The sequence below is a fragment of the Pleurodeles waltl genome, chromosome 5 (genome assembly GCF_031143425.1).
Source record: "Pleurodeles waltl isolate 20211129_DDA chromosome 5, aPleWal1.hap1.20221129, whole genome shotgun sequence".
NCBI classification, from domain to species: domain Eukaryota; kingdom Metazoa; phylum Chordata; class Amphibia; order Caudata; family Salamandridae; genus Pleurodeles; species Pleurodeles waltl.
The window spans coordinates 733,441,057-733,464,406 of NC_090444.1; the positions used below are offsets into that span (position 1 = coordinate 733,441,057).

The 23,350-nt window shown below is 42.1% G+C and overlaps 1 protein-coding gene across 4 annotated transcripts in view; it reads left to right on the top strand.

Moving 5' to 3' along the window:
* BIRC6 (baculoviral IAP repeat containing 6) overlaps positions 1-23,350 on the top strand; it is a 1,722,273-nt gene that overhangs the window by 23,399 nt on the left and 1,675,524 nt on the right. For all 4 annotated transcript variants that reach the window (XM_069234691.1, XM_069234693.1, XM_069234692.1 and 1 more), the window contains exon 2: positions 21,706-21,887. In XM_069234691.1, the coding sequence (XP_069090792.1) occupies positions 21,706-21,887 (182 nt within the window). The remainder of the gene's footprint in view (positions 1-21,705; positions 21,888-23,350) is intronic.

The window sequence follows — 23,350 nt, forward strand, 5'->3', positions numbered from 1 at the left end:
CACAAGTGTGGTACAAGCGTGGGTCGAATCACTGGTAAAGTTTCCCGAAGGACCTGCAGCCACCATAAACTGTGTGGATGGGCTGGGAGGAGATGAGGTGGTTAACTCCGCTGCCTTAAAGATGTTATGTGGACCCAGGTAATATGTCCTAGAATACTTTACTAACATAGACGATTCTTGACAGTTATTGAGATAAGAGCATGGTGGAAGTCAAACAGGACAGCTGATACACAGACGGATGGCTTTAAAAGTTTGGGAGGATCGGGATAGGAGTTACTGTGGTTTCATGAGTTTGTGATCTGGTTTGCCCCAGTCCTAGAGTTGATTTAGTCAACTCTGAGATATCCATAATGAAATGGAAATTAGCTGGTCTTGATAGGAAGTTGGGGGACCAAGAGTGGGTTACTTATATCAACAATCAGGATGTCTCTCTTTCAGGAGACTTGGGTTGAGGAGCAAATTTACATAAACGGGCTTCTCTCGACTAGCACCCCAGCCCAACCACCGGAGAAGGGCCTAGGCTGTGCTAAAGGATGTCTATTGGTGCTTTTAAATAAGAAACCGCAATGTGATAATTTGTTTTTAAAAATAGATTCAGTGGATCTAATGGGAGTACAACTTACATTCCATTGGGATTTCAAGATTATTTTAATTAATGTTTATGCTCGATCTGTCCCTCAGGGATCTGAGTCTCAGACTCTAGTTCAACTGTTTGAATTTTTGGATTCCTTGCACCCTTCAATCATCTTAGTAATAGCAGGCGATTTGAATTGCACCTTTGAGCCTTCTATATTGAACAGTGGATTAACAGACGAAGAGGACTAGTTTTGGGGAATCCCACAGTTAAAGAATAATCGTCAGTGTATTTGTTTTTGTGTGGCCTCTCAGTTGGCTTCTTTATGCTTAAAGCATGGACTTGAGGCTTGCAATGGTCGCATGTCTTCCGACTTAAATACAGTGCCTACATTCAAACGAGGTATGTCCACTAATGTAATTGACTACTTCCTAGTGGACGTTAGGTTGTGGCCTTCACTAAAAGATATGAAGGTGGAACCCCGGTGTGAGAGTGATCATAATCCTTTGCTTCTTAACTTGTATGGGGATGTATTTAGGAGATCACTGAACGTACAACGTACAGTGGTTCCTACCCCACTGTTGAACAATAATCATACCAGGGTTTGCCAGCCAAAGGAATTGTCCAACCCCTATTTGATAAGTGGGATTTACAAATCGTATGTTGATGAGATGGCAGTATATGAGGAACATGAAGTTGATATTATTCCCATTCTTAACATCTACGAAGATATGTTGAAGAACCTGCAGAGGTTCTTCTACAAAAAGACTTGCTTTAAGCCTTTTGATGCCAACATGAACAATAATGAATGGTTTAATGAGGACTGTACAAAGGCTACGTCTGCACTAAAATCTGCTATTATGATTGGCTCCCGAGGGGAGATCCAATCAGCTAGATGCACATATAAGAAGGTCTTAATGCAAGCAAAAAAGTTATGGGAAGATTCCATCTGGCAGGACTTGCTTGTCGCAACCAAATCTAATAACAATATGCTGTTCTGGGAATTATTGTCCAAAGGACAAAGAGGGGGCAAGAGCAGTATCCGGACTCATATACAACCTGCGTGGATCATTTCACCCAACTCTGTTGCTCCCTGTAATTTCCCAATTTGTAATCCCCAAATTTGTGACCCAGTCTCTTCATTGTTGGCCAGTCCGAGTGATTGCCCATACTTATTTATCTTGGATATCTACGCCTCAGAGGGTTGCATTTTTTTTCTCTATAAAGGAAACTATAGCTGCAATCAGCTCCCTAAAATCCCGTAAAGCACCTGGCCCGGACAAGATACCGGGAGATCTATATAGATCTGAACCAGTCATTTTATAAATATGATCTCGAACAAAATCGCTGGTGGTGGTGGTACCTGGAAAGGCGCTGGAATAATCCCTATTTATAAAAAGGGTAATGCAAACTCCCCAGCCAACTACAGACCCATTAGACGTATTGATAATTTACAGAAATCTTTCTCTAAACAGCTTTTGGAGAGGTTAATAAATTGGGTACAAGATCATCAGGTCCTTTCCTCGTTCCAGGCAGCTTTTCGCCCTAAAACTAGCACGATAGACCAGGTTTTTAGGCTGGTGCTCCTACATTGAAAATATGTGGTCCTCGCCAAGCAATATCTATATGTTTTTGTGGACCTTCGATCTGCTTTTGACTTGGTCCCAAGGGAAAAACTATGGGAAGTATTATATAGGTTGGGTAGTCCAACAAATATAATCCTCCTTTTACAGTGGTTGCATGAAAACACATATGCCCAAGTGAGATGGGGCGACCAAGGAGAGTTGACTGGAAAAAATTCCCATTCAGAAGGGAGTTCGTCAGGGTTGTGCCTTGGCCCCTATCTTATTTACCTTATGTATTAACGAGGTGGTACAAACTCTGTCCTCTTTGCCTAAATGATGCTCCCACATTGATGCACAGAAGATTCCTAAAGTACTCTTTGCTGTTGATTCCTAGATTACCTGGGTGTGAGGATATCAAGTAATCTACATTGGGAGGACCAGATTAGTGAAAGTGTGGGGCTCCTCCAGAATAGAACGGCTGCTATCCTACGATTTTATAAAAGCTCTGTATCTAATGCTGTATCCCCAGCTAGTAAAATCTATCTGGCAAAGGCGCCGGGAGCGGCTACTTACAGTGCTGAAATTTGTTTTGTTTTTTATGGCAAAAGGTTATCCGTGGGAGAATATTATTTTGCTAGGGCTTTAATAGCGTTCCCTCGTAGGACACCCCTGATCCCAGTGTTTCTGGACCTTGGATTTAACCGTATAGCTGACTTCATAGCCCTAAGACCCTTGCTTTTCTGGGTAAGTATTTGGACTGTTCCGGAACTTGTCGTATACAGAGATTCCCTCCTTGACCTATTAAAGAGGCCGAATGTGGTTACTATCCCATGGGTCAAACGTGTCAAACTGGTTCCGTATCCTGGGATTGGGAAGTTTCTGGGAGAACCCTCAAAACTGGGAAAAATCTCATAAAGACATTCTGAAAACAGCTTATTGGTCTTCTGTAAGAAACAATTCCATCTGCTGTAAACCATATGGTCGGTTGACCAACTTATTTATTGACTTCAAGTGGTACCCTCAGCATGAACCGTACCTAGATCTCATACATGATTTATTGGGGAAGGGCCTGCATGCACACTTTCGCTTTGGGAGTCTTCCGCTGTTGTCCTTATCAAAATTTGGGGACCAACTCTGCCTTTTGACTAATGTCCAGTTTGTCGTGGTAGCTCAGAAACTGTAGAACATTTTATGTTTTTCTGTCCTGCATATTCTATTCCACGGTCAAAATGGATCCGTGGAATTTGTCGAGACTTGGGTTTGAGCCAGCTATAAGAATTTTAAAAAGTGATACCTCTAATTTTTTAATCCTTGCGGTTAGCAAGTTCCTTGTGGCCGCCTTGGCATATACAACGTCGTTTTTAAATAATTCCCTTTGGAATCAATATTGGGTACACAAGCATTTTAAAGCTATGAAGTTTGAAATTGTATTTTATTAGTTTTATGTTTCTTTATACTTTTGCATGTGTTTAAATTCCGAAACCATTTGTATTATGAGGCTTTGATGGTTATGATAACCAAATAAAGCTTGTTGTTGATGATGATCTGGTTTGAGTCATTGTTTACATTGTTGTTATTGTTTTCTTTACTTAATGTGCATGAAAACTGAGACTAGTGTCTGAAAAAGGTGAAATGTAATGTAAACTGGCTGAAAAACCACACTCAAACATTTTCTTGTTATGCCTTTTACTGTAATTGGATTTGGGCGTACATCCACAGATATTGCAGATTCTCAAAGACTGACTGTGCCTTCTCTCATGATTATGAAGGCGAGGTTAAATGCCTTGTTTTTTTTTTTAATTATAATTTGATTAAAGGAAAGTCTGCTTTCTCCACATTCCCATTTCTTAACCTTGAGTGGATAAGGGCCGTAACTGGCGCAACCAAAAACATAATCTGTGGATGGTTTCTGCCCACAACAGTACTGAACGGAGAGGTTTTTTAGCATCCTAGTAAAGAGGTACATGGCCCATTGTGATGGTTTTTCAAGACTGCAGTCTTTCTGTTGATCAGCTTGTAACTGCTGTAGTGCAGGTCGAATTATAAACTTGTAATGGATTATGTCAACCACACATCTAATAGAATGCGTAAGTCCTAACAGGCATGATTAACTGTGCTTGATATCTGAATTGTGAACATAAATTACAGTTCACTACATTGGTATGCTCTGAATCTGGCACAGTGCCCATCCCTTTCCAGGCAAGTGTATTGCTGTTTAAATTCTCGGAGGATAATTCAGTCCAGTGCTTATATTTAGACTAATGCATTCCAGCGTGCTCCACAAAAGTGCACCATAATCTTGACATCCTACAGATTTCAAATACTTGCTGCCATTGTCTATGCAGGCCAAATGGAAATTGTTGCTCCTACAAGAGTGGAAGTTCCAACATAGATTAAACAGGAGCCACTCTTGTAGGGAATAGTAACTTTCATAACATGGTTGGTTCATTGTGTATACATCGGCTTCAGACACCTCATCATGGATGCATCTCCCTTAATGTGTAACCAGTTGCCAAGCACTCCTGATGAAAGGCAATCTCTACTTGTCTCTTCCAATCCTTATTGCTCACCTCTTGTTTAGAGCTTTAATGCTTACCAGCTAAGTACAAGCTTTATAAATACGGATTCCATATTTACAGATAAATACAGACTGCGAACCAAATATGTTTGTCTTGATTTTTTTTAAATTATGGATCTAAAATTAGGCTCTTTTTGCTTTTATGTTTTTGGGCCACCAAATACTCATGAGCGTCATATCTGCCAGGACTTTAGCTGGCTGGATGGTAAGGCAGTTAAGGAACAAAAGGTTCATTAATTAAGGTTAAACCGTATACATGTATGTTTGTACTACAGTGTTCATGTTTTCATGAGTGTTAAAACTACATAACTCAATCAAAACACACAGCTTCAACATTTGAATGTTAAATATGTCCTCTTTTTCAGATGGCACAAGAAACATGGAACCATTACAAACACTATCATAATAGACTCACTGTGGCTCACAACATAATCTTCTAGACGTCCTCCGACCCCACTTACTTTGTATACTGACTCCTAGTGGGGGACACACCACGCAAAGGCAGCTGTCCAAGCTAGCAAATCACAGCTACCTGTCCCACATACTGACACCAGTCCTCTCCACAATCTAGCAACATTATGTGCCATAAGGTGCCTCTCTTACCAAAGAGTCAACAAGAGACAGTAGTTTACAGACTAGTGCTGCACAGCTCTCTGATACTTTACACCAGCCTATGTCATCCCACCAACCCTACATCTGTAAGGTAATACCTGCAAACATTTGACACAGCTGTACACACTGAGACAATGAGAGAAACTGTTCTGAAATGACAGACTTGCATGTTCATCCCCACAGCATGAAATCTCATGATGACCATCCTACAAATTGGTTGCATGTACCACCATAACCTTGCATAGCATAACACTATACAAGATGGACATAATTAGGATATGTAAGCATATTACTACAGATTCCATTCACCATGCTGTTCAGGTACTTAAGAAATCATAATTAACTAACTTTGCAGAGGGAATCTCTGTCACTCATTCTCTTATTTTACAACACTGGAAAGTTCTAGACGATAGTTATTTTGCGCAATGTCAGGTGGAAATGGAACTAGTCACATTTTTAGAATTAACTCAAGCTTGAATGAACAAGCAGTTGGTCAAATACCACAAACGTTTGGAAATTCTTTTACATGTCATAAGCATTGTTTATATTCATGTTGAAACGACTTGTGGGATTTACTGGATGCTAAGCATAGTTTTTATCTCTGACTATTTCAATTAATGTCTTGCAGATCCTATAATTTTTTTTTTGATAAAGAATTTTTATTGATTTTTGCAAGAGAAAGAAAAATCATGATACAAACATCAAAACACGATGCCAACGGGCATCCAACATTGGTCGAACCTGTGATCCCAGACAGCGCTTATATTAGAGATGGCATGTTATTCAGGAGCCTAGTGCGGCCTCCCATTTCCCCCATATCCTATTGTATTTATTCGGACATCCTCTGGCCTCATATACAAGTTTTTCACTCTGCGCGCACCAATCCACTCCCCGTCTCCATTTAGCCAATGATGGGGCACTCTTGGCCTTCCAATTTGCCACTATATCCCTCTTATCCACTAAGCACGGCACCCCGAGGAAAATTCGATCTGGTCTCCTTAGCTCGGTGTCACCCATGATCCCAAGGAGGAGGGGCAGAGGCTCTCTCTCTATATTCTCCTGGCAGATCCTATAATTTATTGCGATACTGGATTGTTTTTTGACCTAATGAACTAACCTATTCCTCCTGGAATAACTGAATTTTGTAATTAATTAATATATGTATTTAATAATTTGTTATTTGAGATTTTCTATCTATATACTTAATTTATTTTTACTACTACATAGTTAAAAATATGTATATACTCTGCTTAATTTGTACAACAACAAAACCATTAGCCTTATGTTTAGTGGAAGACGTTCACAACTTTTCATTACCCCAAATTCTCCTCAACCGTCTTCACTTACAAAATCGAGTTGCACATCCTCAGCATATTCACACTGACTAATCCTGAGTATAATTATGAGCAGACAAGCAGTGTGCCACCTACTGCTAACTATATATGTGTTGTGTTCACTTCCTGCACACAAGTCTGTATCAACAGTAAATCTTTAATATTTTATTACCACCGTAAAACCCACAGAACATTTCTAAAACAATAAAAGGGTACTCTGCACTCCACCAACTTGGAGCACAGAGACTTAAACCTTCCTCCATGAATCTAAAATTCTTAAAAAAAGAAATTAAACTCATAAATAGAAACAACCAGCATAGTAGACCCCATTCTCAAGAGCCCTCAAAGAACACCTCATAGTCACCTCTCTCTCTTCATGACATATGTCTGGCTCAGGGTAAAATAGCATACGGTAAAAAAAATGTGTCCCTTGATTTCTTTTTTTGACCGTCCTCAATTTGAGTCTTGAATTGCATCCTTTAGCTTGCAAAAATGTCTTGCAGTTTGGTGGGATGCACAACCAGTGATGCTCACCACAACAGCAGCTGTCCTAAGACCAGAAAAAAAACTGCACAAACAGTCTTTGAAAGAGACTGCTAAAACCACAAAAGTTGGGATAAGGTGTAGTGAAGGCAGATGTAAGATGCTTAGGTAATTAGTTTTTGACTGGGTTACAGTGGTTCCTGCTGTCAACTCACCCGACAATGCTTTCATGCCTCTTCTGCAGCCCACCAGTTCAACTCACAGGTACACAATGGCTATTTTCTGACATGCCTTTTGAGGTTTGACCCTTCCTTCTCTTTACAACAGTGCATTGAAGCCATTACTAGACAAACAAGCTACCTTGAGCATACCTGTTTTGCCTTGAGTGAATCTGCAAATCAATGCAGCATATTACATTCAGACCTACAGTGAGTATGCATGCCTACTCTGGAGATATTTGAGCATGTTAGTTTTCTACACATTTTTTTTCTGTACAGAATTAGCCTGCTGTAATCTGACTGTGGGCTTTTAACCACGCCCACTGCGTGCCCTTTAGTTTTGTTGGTTCGTGGCCTTGCCTTTTAAAAATCAATTGATTTTGTTTGTGAAAGGCATGCATACATGCCTTTTCTGGTGTTTAGCCCTTCTCATGTGCTCCAGCCAACTACTGAAAACATACGAGGCTCCATGTTTTCAGTATGGTTTCTAGTCTACTTTTTCTTTTTGTTTCCTACGCAGTGCTATCTCGCTGCACATTTGCCGATAAGTTTGATTGCGTGCAAACTTCTGTTTCATTTTGTGTGCTCCTTCACGCTCATGGCGTGGCACTTTAAATCGGTTCGCTCATGTAAAACTGTATTACTTTTAATTTTATGTGGCAACAAAAGTCCGGTTAGGACTTTACAATGCTAATAGCTCCAAGATGAGCAAATTCGAGACCCATTGCATTGAAAATGCTTGTTGCTTATTGGAATGAACTTATGAGGTATGTAAAAATATATGTTGACATATCTCTCTTGACTCCTTCTTGGGCCTCAGGCAATCCAAAATTGATGCTGTCTATGCCTGCTATGAAGTCTTCATCTCTCTAAAATAGAGTAAGTGGTGAAGGCTAGGACCTCGCACCAACCAGTAATGTAACCTTTTCCAGCTGAAAAATGTACAACTTGGCACATCTTTGAGCTTTTGAGGGAGACTGCACGCCTTTAAGTTGCTTCTTGGTAAGTACATGCTTGACGAAGCACCACCGGTTTCTCGTTTTCAGATTGCACCCATTCTAAAACTTATCACATCAGCTCCACCTTGTAATAATGTTTATTATTTATCTGCCTCATCTGTAGTGCTCTTTGCAAGTTAATGGCAATTTAAGGAAGTTTTGAGCGTTTCTTTTCTGCTCCTCCTTCAAGTTTATTACTATCTCCCAGCAATCTTTCAAAATAGGCTCTGAAAACCATTTTTGGAGGTGCCTGGAAATTATATATATGTGTGTATTATGTAGTGGTTGTCGCCATCGTGTAGTTGTGGTTACGTCAGAAGAGTTTCTGTAGGAAAAGACCTAAGCTGGAGAGAGATTTTTCTCCTACCTTGCCGCTAAGACCTGAAACTTTCTTCCTCTTCATCTCAGGCAGTCTCCCTCTCTGCCTCAATCCTGGAAGGACCTCAAGACCTGGCTTTTTGACTGAACCGGCCATCCAGCTCGACTGAGATACAGGCCCCCTGACAGAACCTGCCAACCAGCTTGACTGAGATACAGGCCCCCCAGCCCCTTGAGACCCCAGCGGGTCATTAGCCGTGCTCTATAAGATCCCTTTTATGCAGTTTTGTTTTTTAAAAACTTTGTAATAGTTTGACTAAACTTTCCAAAAACAAAATCCTCAGCTTCGTCTCCTTCATGGAACTTTGTGCTGACCCATCAAGTAGGGACCAAGATAAAGGGCAGATTCCAAAAGTGCATTTTTTCCATGTTAATTCCCATGGGAAAGTTTGGTGCCAGATACAGAAAATTGTCCGGCTGTAAATAAGCCAGATTTATTAAAATGTGAGAACTTTACACAGAAGACGTGCTTTTTAGGTTGAACATACTAGTCAGTGCATGTGGTGTCAGTTGCAAAGCATATTGTGGCTTATCAAGAACATAAGATGGGGCTTGGAACCTGCCCATTGTTTACCACTGGTTGACTTTCCTTGTCACTTAAATTTGTATCCCAGCATGTCAATCTGTGCTTGTCTCTCCCATTGAACATTGCCTCTTCTACAGTCTCTTCAGTTGGCTGGCATTGCTGCTACCACTGCCTGCTTTTGAAGGACTACTATTTTCTTTTGTGTGAGGCACTCCATTAGAGTCTTTTTTTTTTTTTTTTTTTTTGTTTTTTTTTTAGCCACCTTCCTTGTGTACGTCTCTTCCCATGCACTCTGTTCTGTTTTGCTCTCCATAGCTCAAGTGCTTCCCCTAAAAATCTATGAGAAAAACCAAAGCTTCTGTTGACAGTAGGTTATCCACAAGTGGCTGCCTAGGCACGTGCCCATGTTAACTAGTTTTAGTACAGTGCTATAGAAAGTCTGCAACAAGGACATGTATTAGGTTTAGCTGCTTATTTCTAGAACTTTGCTGAAGATTTTGAGGCATTGCAGATTGTTGAATGTTCTGTTGATCCACTTGGAGGTGGTTTAAGTCATACTCAGGTTGTAAGCATGGCTCCAAGGTTGTATGCCTTTGTTCTAATCTCATGAGTATATGTAGTGTATATTACCAGACTAAGGAGTATTGTCCATAGGGCCGGACAGAAAGTAGCTTATCAGTGGCTAATATTTACCTCTCAACCACTTGATTTAAGATTGCGGTAATGTGAAACAGTAGTTTATTTGAGTGAGGTCCTTCAGGAGGAAACTTGAGGTGCTTATAGTTGCCCCCTGCAGTGTGTGGGTGCATGGATTGCAGATTGTTATCACTAGGATGGTCCTGACTTTTGATGGAATTCATTGGGTCTAGATATAGGGACGAAAACTGCCTTCTTCTTGCCCACTATCTTGGCCCATCATCTTTCTAGAAGACTGAAGGAACGGGAAGGCACAAGAAGTTTCTTGGGGAAACGCCGTGCTCTGAAATTCCTTGGGTGCCTATCCTTTCTGTAGGAGCATTACATCAATTTTATAACCCCAAGCTGTATTTCCCTAGGTCCAGGAGAGATAGTCATGCCAGACTTTAGCATAATCACAAACTGTAGACGGTCAGTTTTGCGATGCATTGTTTATAGAAATTTATATGGATATGCTAATAAACATGTATATCGTCTGTCTGACTCTGACTGAAGTTAAAGAGCTCTGATCTAGCCCAAACTGAGATGCTTGCTGATGTATTTATTTTTTCAAAATTCAGTATTGCAACTCGATAGAAGGCCAATGGTTTAAATTGCTTTTTAATAAACGGGGTTCAGTCTCATTTGCACCTAATGTAGCTGATAATTGGGGAAATCAGCAGACTGCAAACCAAATGTTTTTCAGGAAAAATAGGCAGTAGCAGACTCTCATGGAAAATTGAGAAAATTTTGAATTGTTTTAGGGACTTAATAGAAAAAGTGTGGCAGTCAATGCTAAAAATAAATTTTTCTACTACAACATACATTGTGGGTCAGTCCAATTCAGCCATTGGCCAACTTCACTGTGATACCATTCTGCCCTTTCACAAGAAAACCCTTTGAAATGGGGTGGGGCGGATTGGATTGGATTGGTTTGGATTGGTTTGGATTGGGGTGGGGCGGATTGGATTGGATTGGGGTGGGGCGGATTGGATTGGATTGGATTGGGGTGGGGCGGATTGGATTGAATTGGGGTGGGGCGGATTGGATTGAATTGGGGTGGGGCGGATTGGATTGAATTGGGGTGGGGCGGATTGGATTGAATTGGGGTGGGGCGGATTGGATTGAATTGGGGTGGGGCGGATTGGATTGAATTGGGGTGGGGCGGATTGGATTGAATTGGGGTGGGGCGGATTGGATTGGATTGAATTGGGGCGGGGCGGATTGGATTGAATTGGGGTGGGGCGGATTGGATTGGATTGAATTGGGGTGGGGCGGATTGGATTGGATTGAATTGGGGTGGGGCGGATTGGATTGAATTGGGGTGGGGCGGATTGGATTGAATTGGGGTGGGGCGGATTGGATTGGATTGAATTGGGGTGGGGCGGATTGGATTGGTGAATTGGGGTGGGGCGGATTGGATTGGATTGAATTGGGGTGGGGCGGATTGGATTGGATTGAATTGGGGTGGGGCGGATTGGATTGGATTGAATTGGGGTGGGGCGGATTGGATTGGATTGAATTGGGGTGGGGCGGATTGGATTGGATTGAATTGAGGTGGGGCGGATTGGATTGGATTGAATTGGGGTGGGGCGGATTGGATTGGATTGGGGTGGGGCGGGGCGGGCGGATTGGATTGGATTGAATTGGGGCGGGGCGGATTGGATTGAATTGGGGTGGGGCGGGGCGGATTGAATTGGGGTGGGGCGGGGCGGATTGGATTGAATTGGGGTGGGGCGGATTGGATTGGGGCGGGGTGGATTGGATTGGATTGGGGCGGGGTGGATTGGATTGGATTGGGGCGGATTGGATTGGGGCGGATTGGATTGGGGCGGATTGGATTGGGGCGGATTGGATTGGGGCGGATTGGATTGGGGCGGATTGGATTGGGGCGGATTGGATTGGGGCGGATTGGATTGGGGCGGATTGGATTGGGGCGGATTGGATTGGGGCGGATTGGATTGGATTGGGGTGGTGTGGGGCGGATTGGATTGGATTGGATTGGATTGGGGTGGTGTGGGGCGGATTGGATTGGATTGGATTGGATTGGGGTGGGGCGGATTGGATTGGGGTGGGGCGGATTGGATTGGATTGGGGTGGGGCGGATTGGATTGGATTGGATTGGGGTGGGGCGGATTGGATTGGATTGGATTGGATTGGATTGGATTGGATTGGGGTGGGGCGGATTGGATTGGATTGGGGTGGGGCGGATTGGATTGGATTGGATTGGGGTGGGGCGGATTGAATTGGGGTGGGGCGGATTGGATTGGATTGAATTGGGGTGGGGCGGATTGGATTGGATTGGATTGGGGTGGGGCGGATTGGATTGGATTGGATTGGATTGGGGTGGGGCGGATTGGATTGGATTGGATTGAATTGGGGTGGGGCGGATTGGATTGGATTGAATTGGGGTGGGGCGGATTGGATTGGATTGAATTGGGGTGGGGCGGATTGAATTGGGGTGGGGCGGATTGAATTGGGGTGGGGCGGATTGAATTGGGGTGGGGCGGATTGGATTGGGGTGGGGCGGATTGGATTGGGGTGGGGCGGATTGGATTGGGGTGGGGCGGATTGGATTGGGGTGGGGCGGATTGGATTGGGGCGGATTGGATTGGGGCGGATTGGATTGGGGCGGATTGGATTGGGGTGGATTGGATTGGGGCGGATTGGATTGGGGTGGGGCAGATTGGGGTGGGGCAGATTGGATTTTGGGGTGGGGCGGATTGAAGTGATATGGGTGGAGAGGATTGAAGTGATATGGGTGGAGAGGATTGAAGTGATATGGGTGGAGAGGATTGGACTGGGGTAGAATTGGATTGGGCTGGATGGGCTGGAGGCATTGGTTTGAGTGGAGAGGATTGGAGTGGGGTGAATAGATTGGATTGAGGTGGATTGGAATGGGGTGGATTGGGGTCAAATGGACTGGGATTGAGTGGCTTGGATTATGGTGGATTGGAGTTGGATTGGACTGGAGTGGGAAGGATTAACATGTATTGACTGGGTGGGTAGATTGGATTGGTGGTGTTGTGTAGCCATTTTAGTTCTAGCTCCATGCATGTTATTTTTACTCACTAGGCCGCTGTGCACTTTAACCTAGATATATTTTATTCGGCTTCGCATTGTTATTGTAAAAATAACATTTTATGGTCTTGTTTTATTTTTCATCTATCTGTTTTGCTTAGCCCAGCACTGTTATCAAACAAGACATTCTTGATCACCCTGTGCTTCATTCAAGGCTACAGTTTGGTACATTGCCGGTGAACGTGGTAGAGGTTTAGTCTCCACCATTTGTAGAAAATACACATCCTTACATAGGGACACTTTCTTAGAACATCAGCTGTGTTATAATAAAAACACTTCCTAGTCCCATTATACGTTAAGAGGGAGATTCCAGCCAGGGAACCACGACTGTATGCTGATTGCTGAATGTTTCGCTACAGATGCTAATGCAGACCACAGGCCTTTGCTCAGGTATGAACCTGGGGAACCTGAAAGGCAGAAATAGAGCTTAACATGCTGTGCTCAGATTATAATTTAGATAGGAAATAATCCATCGATCATAGTGACAATACAGTATGATAGCGTTATTCTTATGCTTCACTCTTCTCGTCACCATTTTAATACTGTCATGTTGTGTCGTCCTGGTTATTGCAGCTCATGCTTTGCTATCTAAGATGCAGTCGTTTTATTAAACCAATCATTAAAACGTATACTGCTTCTGTTTGTCATTTATATATGAGACTGAATTGTAAATGAGAGAACCGAATGCGACCCGAGTGACCACGACTTCCCTGAAAAGCCTAATATGTCATGCACTCGGCTGCCCAATCATCACTATCCCCTGGTAGGGATGAGGCACTGCTAGTAAGCCGGAGCAAAACCCGGATTTAGAGCGACAGTTGTCACCCACAGTGGGTCAGACTTAGTCGTCCTCACGTGGACTATCTTGCTGCTCAAAATCCAGTACCCTCATTAGAATGAGAGCCTACGCGACAGTGGGGTTGATGGGTTAAGGATGGATTGGAGTGCGTGTATTTTTTGGGATCGGAGTGGGGCAGATTGAATTGGGACAGATTGTTTTGGGTTGAAGTGGACAGACTGCTTTGGATTGGAGCGGGGCAGATTGTTATGGAATGGACCTGGGCAGATGTTTTGCATTGGAGCGGGGCGGAGTTGTTTTGGAGCGGAGCGCGGGGCGGAGTTGTTTTGGAGCGGAGCACGGGGCGGAGTTGTTTTGGATTAAAGTGCCGTGGATGGATGTGGGTTGGAGTGGGGTGTACTGCACAATAATGTGTTTAAAAAGTAGTTTGGGAAATTTCTCATGACAAAGAAATAATGTCCTTTGCAATATTTAGAACAAGATAATTGTCATAATTTGAGAAGAGTGCCCACTAGCAAAAACAAAAGATGAGTGCAAAGAAAGAAAAGGAGGCTTGGCAAAATAAGAGAAAGTTAAGTATAGAAAATAAACCTTTGCAATTTTGTTTGTCCTGATGGGCACATTTTTGCCAGTCATACGCCTTCTGTTTGCAGGGCACTAGAGGTTAAAAATAACAAAAATAGTGCCCGAGTCACGTCGAGAGCAGTGAACATGCAGTGATTAATTTGAATCAGTGCTTGGTCCCTGCTCCACCGAGAGGAACGGAAATGATGCCAAGCCTGCAGTGAAGAATTACGAAGCTGTAAAAAAGAGTGCCGGGCAAGCCAGCAAATGGTAATCAGGGGCGAGCTTCAAGCCCTTTTTTGATAACATAAGTGTCTCACAAGCAAGATGCATGTGCTAGCGCATGCTGTTTTAGGCTCGACCCTAAAAAGAGGATAAAAATAGAAGTATTCTTGATCCATCTACGAGAGGGTGGAATACAAAAAAATTCTAGCTTACGTGTCAAGAATTTTCAATTCTCCTAAGGACACGGAGGCGAGGATTATGCTATCTCTCTCTTTACTGTCCAAAAATAGCCAATCAAATAACAGTTAACAAAAAACTACACATCCCATGATGCTTCAGTACAATATCACATGCCCCAATCACGACCTCTGTCCATAAATACTATGACCCCAGAAGTCACTTCCTCATTCTTTGTCAAAGTCAGATAATTCTCAAACTTCTGAAACAAAACTTGTTACATAAACGCTGTTCCATCGATCCTCAAAACGAGATCTGGAAACACCAACCGAGCTCAACAGGAGCCATATGTTGCAGAAACCTCCATGGAAAATAATCTGCATAATAATGTCTTTATCAACACGCAAAACGAAGAGCTTCAGGAAGTCCTCTGATCAGACCGTAGAAATATAAAACAATAGAAGGTAATATCTTGCAAAGCTAAAATAATCAATATTGCTTTGAACCATCTGATGGATAACAAGGGAGGGCAAAAATATAGTACCAAAACAAGATCAATGTAATATATAAATAAATAGTTTTTGAATAAATTACATAACTTTTTTAAGAGAGGGATAATCCTCGTCTCCGTGTCCTTAATAGAATTGAAAATTCTTGACGCGTAAGCTCGAAAATTGTTTCTTCTATTTCAGGACCCTGAAGGCTCCAATTATGCTCATTTAAAGCTGTCCACATACCACAGTAGCAACATTTACCACAGGTTTATGATAAAATTAACCAAAAGTAGATTCAGAAACTATTCAGCTGTCACCAAAATGTCCTCCAAACGAGAACCTAAAGCATATGTCTTGGAGGCCATAGCCCCACTAACAGAATGAGCTCCAAATTGATTGGTATCTATAGCTGCTTCATTCATTAACCATCTCCTCCCTTTTGATAAAGTAGCTGACGTAACTGGTTTAAAAGGTTTTTGCAAGGAAATTAGTAACTGACCATTAACATCCTGCCTAAACTCGTCTGTAACCACCTCATAATCCTTCAAACATTGAACTACACATAGTTTTGAATTATCCGGATACATTGGATAAGTTACTGACCTGCAATTAGTTTTTGTCCTTCTGGTAATAGTAAAAGCAACACCTTCCGGGAATACACCCTACCAGCCAAGTCCAAAGCCTTGACATCCAGTACCCTCTTACAGGAAATCAGACATAATAACCTAGTCAGTTTTTCTAAATCTGTTTACGAGACAGGTACCTATTGGCAGGCCAAGAGTCTAAAAACCTCAATATAATGTTCACATCCCACAAAACAGAATATCTGGTTTGAGGAGGATTTGATAAAGGGATACCCTTCAACAATTTACAGATCAGAGGGTGTTCACCTACAGGCTTACCATCAATATGAACATGACCAGCTGAGATGGCTGATCTGAAATTATTAATAGTTCTATAAGCCAAACCTGAACCTGCAAGTTCTGCTAGAAAATTTACAATCAGCTCAACGTCTGACTCCATGGCATTAATGCCCCTTCCATCACACCAACCATTCCATCTGCACCATGCTGATGAATATCTTTTATGAGTGCCTGAGGCCCAAACCTGCTTGATGAAATCTGCAGCTTGTTGCGAAAGGCCTGGGGTATTCCATCTGGACTGGAAACCATCCAGGCCATTAATGTCAGTTTCCCTGATATTATCAGTGGATGGTGAAGGCCCTCCCAACTCAGAGAAGATCCTGACGAGGAGGAATGAGAAGTATGGGGAGCACAAGCTAACTGCAGAGCAATTGGGATCCAAGGTTGAGCTCTCCAAAATGGAGTCACCAATAAAATCTCTGCTTTCTGTCTCTGAACCTGAGACAGGACCCTTGAAATAATCAGAAAAGGAGGAAAAGCATACCCCCGAAACTGAGACCAATCCTGAAGAAAGGCATCTGTCGCCAGAGGATTCGGACGCCAGCTGAAGAATTTTGTTATCTGAGAGTTGAGGCGAGATGCAAAAAGATCCACTTCCCAAGGGCCCCACTCTCTGATTATCTGAAAGAAAATCACTGGATCCAGTCTCCAGTTGCTGGAATCCACCAGAAACCTGAAATTCAAATCTGCTATTGTGTTCTGAGCTCCCGGGAGATATTCTGCGAGGACAATCAGACGATGATTGAGACAGTAATGCCATAAGTCCTGGGCAATCTCTGCCAGGATCCTCCCAACTTGTTGACATACCTCACTGCTGAGATATTGCCCATCCTCCACAGTATGCAACAGTCCGTCTTCTGAGGAGAAAGACTCTTTATGGCAAAAGAGCCCGCTAGCAGCTCTAGACAATTGTTCTGAAGAGTCTGTTCCAATTACGACCATCATCCTACGGTCACGAGGAAGCAGCAACAGACTCCCCATCCCTAACGACTGGCATCTGATTCGATCACCACCTCTGGGTACGAACCGAAAATGGCCCTGCCATTCCAGGCTTCCATGTGCTGGAGCCACCAATGAATCTCTGACTTCACTTCGTTGGTTAAAGGAATCGGTAGTGAACGGGGGCTGGGAAGATTGCTTAAATAGATGAGGCCAGAAGACCCACTATTCTGGCAATGTTCCTCAAAGATATAGTCGGACTGGACAATGCAGACCTCAATTCCCTCTTATTATTGCAAATTTTTTTCAAGAAGGGAGAATTAGCTGAGAGCTGACTGAGTCTATCTTAAACCCCAGAAATTCTGTCACCCGAGTCGGTTTCAGTAACGACTTCTGCACATTGATAAGGAAACCCAAATCCTGTAAAAGACTAATGGTCCAGTCGAAATGAGTCAGAAGGGATTGAAGATCCTGAGCCATCATTAAGATATCGTCCAGGTAGATGATCAATCAAACTCCCTTGGTCCTCAGCCATTCCATCACTGGTATTAACAGTTTTGTGAAGCACCATGGGGCTGATGAAAGGCCAGACTGAAGTGCATTGACTTCCATAGAGTGGCCCTTCCAAAGGAATTGCAGAAATCTCCTGTGTGGAGGAAAAATGGGAATCGAAAGGTAAGCATCCTCTAGGTCCAGACGGACCATCCAGTCTCCTTCTAATAGACTATCCCTTAACATGTGAATCCCCTCCATTTTGAAATGTCTGTACAAGATCCAATGGTTGAAATCCTTTAGATTCAATACTAGACGATGACGCCCGCCTTTTTTGTCTACCACAAAGATGGGACTGAGAAACCCAGATGGGTGAGGTGATGAAAAACTTACTGCCCATTTGTCTAAGAAGGCTTGAACTTCTACGTCTATAAAGGCCTGATCTGCGAGGGAAAAAGACATTTGAAGCGGTGGGGTTAGTTGCTTCGAGGTACCGACAAACTAGATGAAAACCCAAAAATAGTCTGAAGAATCCAAGGGTCCCCAGCAATCTTTTTCCAGTTTTCTAGAAACAATCCCACTCTGCCCCCAAGAAGCACCTGGGAGTAAGGTATAATGCTCACCTGAGTAACCAGCTTCTTGGATTGCTCCTTGTTTTCCCCTACGAGGTCCTCTGCGAAACCTGGAATTACCTCTGGAGCGAGTGTGATAGAAGGTAGAGTCAGATTGGTCTCCATACCAACCTTCTCTCCCTCTGGGATAATAGTTCTAAGGACTTGCGAAAGCTCCTCGGCCGGGCATACGTCCTCCATAATGACCGGACCTGACAAAAAGGCCTCGTTTAAACACGTTTTTAAGGGACATTTGCTCCTTGTCAAGTGGGGAAAAGGTAGAACAAATCTTGGCCAGCTCTTTATTAAAAGAGGATCCAAAAGGAAGGCCATCCGCAGACGGACTTGCCTCAGAAGAGGCTAAACAAATTAGTTTAGGGTCAATTCGCATGAGAATAGATTTCCTGCGTTCCGAAGAGATTGCACAATTAGTATTACCCAGTTGACAAATGGCTCTCTGGGCCCAACCAATCAGCACATCAGTGTCCACAGGAGTTTCTGGCTGTTTGGCAAGAAAGGCCATATCCAGACTCCTAGTTAATGGACCTGTTCAGTCAAGAAGTTTATCTTGGCAGAGACGCCAAGACCTATCCAAACCTTTCTTTGGATGTTTCACAATTTTTTTTTTCATGAAAGTGACCATGGTTTGGTCAATTTCAGGAGTGTCAGATACTTTACAGTCTAAATCCGGTCTAGGGCATGCCGTCCGAAGGCGCGACCGGACGTCCTTATTGAAACTGCTTCTAATATTGGAGTGGACATATAGTGCCACTTCGGGGAACGGGACCCAATTGGAAGCTCTGGGGTGCACAATCTCAGTGGGGTCGAAATCCAGAACACGAAGGGGAGACACCTGTTTCTTCAGCTTCCTACTGGGACCCGGAGCCTCCGAGTCATCAGAGCCATTAGAAGAGGAATCATTATTCTAAGAGGATGGAGAAAAAGTAGAATCCTTTTTTAAGCTATAGTTATGTTTGGTAGCTCGTTTTTTATGCAGCTTTTCAAATAAGTCAGCATGAAAGTCTCCAGAAGCCACATCAGCTCCCTCTAAATTTTTTGATTTAGATTTGGACTTGGATTTAGCCCCTTCAGATTGCAGTTTCTGCCCTTGAAGCCAACCCTGGGAGCGGGCGTAATCAAAAAGTTGCCCCAAAAAAGGTCCTAAAGCTCTCACTAGAGCATCATTAACAGACTGTTGAACCCTAGTATCAAGGGCTTCCACAAGGTTAACCCCAAGCTGGTTACCAATCTCTTCAGGGTAGTACCCTGATTCATGTTCACTCCATTGAGCCATAATGTTGATGTGGATCAAGAAAAAAGTATAATATTAATATTAAATATTAATATGCAAAGGGGGAGTGCAAAAATCCCCTTACCAGCAGAAAAAGGCCCAATAAAGAGGGGAGGGAGCAGCCTGTCTGGTACTCTAGGCAAAGCATTTTTAAATTTTACAACCCAGTTGTTTAGATCACAAACTGGGTGACAAGGAGCAAAGGGGAAATGCACAAAACAGGCCTCTCGTGCAGCGCGAGCAGCAGACACGAGCCGAGCTCTCAGAGAAATAAAACTGAAGAGATCGGCTTGTGAGTCAGCGCTTGAAAAGTCACGAGGAAATAAAAAACACAAAAGAAAGACTACGGTCAGTGCGCTTAGCTTGCTCCCGCTCCACAAAAGGGCACACAAAATCGTCACAAAGCCAAAAACCACATTAGTGCCCCAAGCGCTAAATATAGCAATCGAGCGAGCGGAATCGCATCGCTGAAACAGTACTATTAGAAACATGCATAATATTCATTAGTAAGTAACAAATAGGGAAGTAAAAACAAAATAGTACTTATCTGCTGTGGAGCAGCAAAGAAAGAGGAAGTGACTTCTGGGGTCATAGTATTTATGGACAGAGGTTGTGGTTGGTGATTCGGGCATGTGATATTGTCCTGAAGCATCATGGGATGTGTAGTTTTTTGTTAACTGTTATTTGATTGGCCGCTATTTTTGGACAGTAAAGAGAGAGATAGCATAATCCGGTCCTGAAATAGAATAATGCAGAGCATGTCAATATAGAAAATCCTTGAAGCTGCAAAACTACACCTATAGGTAAGAAACAATTTAGTTTTTCACTCCACAATCTTTGCATTATAAATGTTCAGATGGCGCTCTAGCTTTCTGATTTATGTGGCTTATCACCTCTTTCTATCCGCTATAAAGATAGTCTGGCATTGCCCCCTTACGCTGTGTGGCAGCTTCATTCCCTTTTCTTCAAAATGTAGCTTTATCCTGTGCTCCCTTCACTATCTGCCTTTGGCCATACTGTTCTCACGGCCCTTCCCACACTGGGAGTCATAGGTTTGTTATTTTTAGTTTTGGTAGAGTTTAATCATATATTTAACTTTGGAGGGTCAGGAAGAGGAAGTGCGATGTTGCAGTGGTTATTGTCCATTTGGAGGGAATTCATGTAATTGGTTGTGTCTAAGGGCTACGTTGGCAGATCCATTAAAGTTTTTTTCAAACTTTAAATTGGAACAAATCCAGCAAAGTCCACTCTGGATTTAGGGTGTTCCTTGTTTCAAGTTTAACATGGTTCTCAAAATAATCTAGCTCAAGAATGGGCATTAAGGACTGAAAGATGCTCAGCGCCTCTCACTCTTACTGATCGTTCTGAAACATTTATTGAACGTTTATTTTTTAGCATGACAGATGTACACCGCTTCTTAATAATTATGTTTCCTATGTTGGAGCACTGTACGAGTGAATAGTCGTAGTGTAGAGAAGGTGGATTTTACTTTAATAGACTGAATTAGATTATTTTTTTTCTGTAAAAGAAGTAGACGGGATTATTTAACTACAGAACTTTACTATCCTTACATTTTACTTGTAACTGCGTCATATCTTTTTTTTTAGCCGTTGTCATATTATTTTGCTGTAACATTGATTTTTGTATCAATAAAAAGCAATTTGTTGTCAGTCGTTTGAACTTGGATTTTTAAATTGTGGTCATTAACATTTAACAAGCCAAAATAATTGGGTGAGTGGAGGAAGAGGACGTCTCCAGTGCTTTCTGACCATTATGTTTGTCCTTGTGGGTTCTTCGGTGAGCGTAGGTTGTAGTACATGCCCATTTTTTTAGCAGTGTGACGCATGGTTACCATTTTGATAATTAGTTGATAAGTCTATAAAACCACATTTGAGAATTATTCAGGTTCTGAAAACAACCTTCTTAGAGTAGAGGAGGTTTTGCCTTTAAGTCTCTTAGATAAAAAGAAACAAGCATTCCCCGTGACTATTGCTTCCACCTGGATACCTACAGGTATTAAGTGAAAACTTTTTTTGTCTGTTGCGCTCGCAAGAAGAGTAATCTAAACAACTAAATGAGTACAGTAGTTAATAGTTTAAAACATTTTAGGTATAGTCGTCTTGTTTCGAACAGAATTCTAATTCACTCTTTTCTATCCTTTTTTGCAGCAAAACCAGGTGGACGGGTGAAATGTCAGTATTTTTCTACAGTGGACAAAGTTGTTTTTGTGGACGATTATGCAGTGGGCTGTAGAAAGGATCTTAATGGCATCTTATTGCTAGACACAGCTTTGCAAACCCCAGTATCCAAGCAGGAAGATGTCGTTCAGCTTGAATTACCGGTCACAGAAGTAAGGATTTATGTACATTGTAATATGGTGTGGCATATGTACTTGATTGTGATTTCTTTTTTTAAACAACTGTGGATGGATTGATATTTGGACAGTTTTTGTTGCAGGGAAGGCCTGGTTACTGTGATATCACAGTATTCTCAACCCTGTCTGTTTTTCATAATCATCATTGCTTTTTTCATTACTGGCTGTGTTAGGCTGTGCAAACGAACCCTGTACCGCACCCAGCTGATTAAAAGCTGCAGTGTTTTAACATTTCCTAAATGTTCTATCTGTCCAATATAGTAAAGTAAAGTGAAACTAAGTGATTTCCAGTAGCACGTTTTAAGATCAACACATGGAAAACACCCTCTTAATTGGCACTGTGAATGTGGCATTGCGATTTTAACTCTGCTCAGATTTAACGTCTTACCTCATGGTTATGGGTAAATAGTTAAAAAAACAAACAAAAAAAACAACCACGCATGGAAAATACCGTACATGAGAAGGTGCAGCATGTACCATGCTATTTATTAAAATGGTTGGGAGAAGGGATGGATATTGTGACCGACTCAAGACATCACCTCTTGTAAGTCTGGCTCCTCCCCATACTCAACAATGGTAATAAACATTATATTACGATCTGCATATACACTTTAAATTGACAGTATAAATATGCGTACGTACTTCAACTCCCTAATGTGCTCTTTTTAAAATACCAGAGTTGGTATAAAGGATTAATGTGTAGCCTGTTGTATTTATAAAGCATGATGGGTACCAAAGCACAGGTACATTTTTATTTATATTCTGCATTTTGCATATTGGAATAATTTCTAAATAAAGCAAAATACTTTGAAATCGGAGTTTAACATAATTTTTTCCTATTGTAAGGTGTGAAAGTTTACAAATGATCTATTTGTCCAAGGGTTGGGATGCGTCAGAAATGTTTTTGTCATGTTTAAAAAAAAAAAAAAGAATCAATTCTTATTGGTATAGTCACTGAGGTGATTAGTTATGTTTGTGTTCTCATTAGCTCAGAGCTATAACAAAAGCCAACCTGGTTATGTTAAGGCTCAGATTATATAAGGATTTGGATTCTAGCAAGGCTATTACTTATCCACCTCTCAGCAAATCTACATAGAGGGACTAAAGTAGTCAGTAAGTAACTTTTTGTGATTTTTCTTTTCTCTTTTATTAAAACGGCTAATGGATTGATATTTAGACACCATTGGTTTAAAGACAGCAGATATCACAGTTTTCGTAACCCTGCCTGTTTCTCTTAATCATCATTGCCTTTTTTACAGGCTGTGTTAGGCTGTGCCGGCAAAGCATGTTTCTGTTTAGAACTGGTTGGAAATTGCACAGAAGAACCTAGCATTTTCAACATGGAGTGGCCTTTTACTTCTTTCTTCTTGGAAGTCAGACAAACCATAGACTTATAAGTTTGAGTCATGGACATGGTTACATATACCTTGTGGGAACCC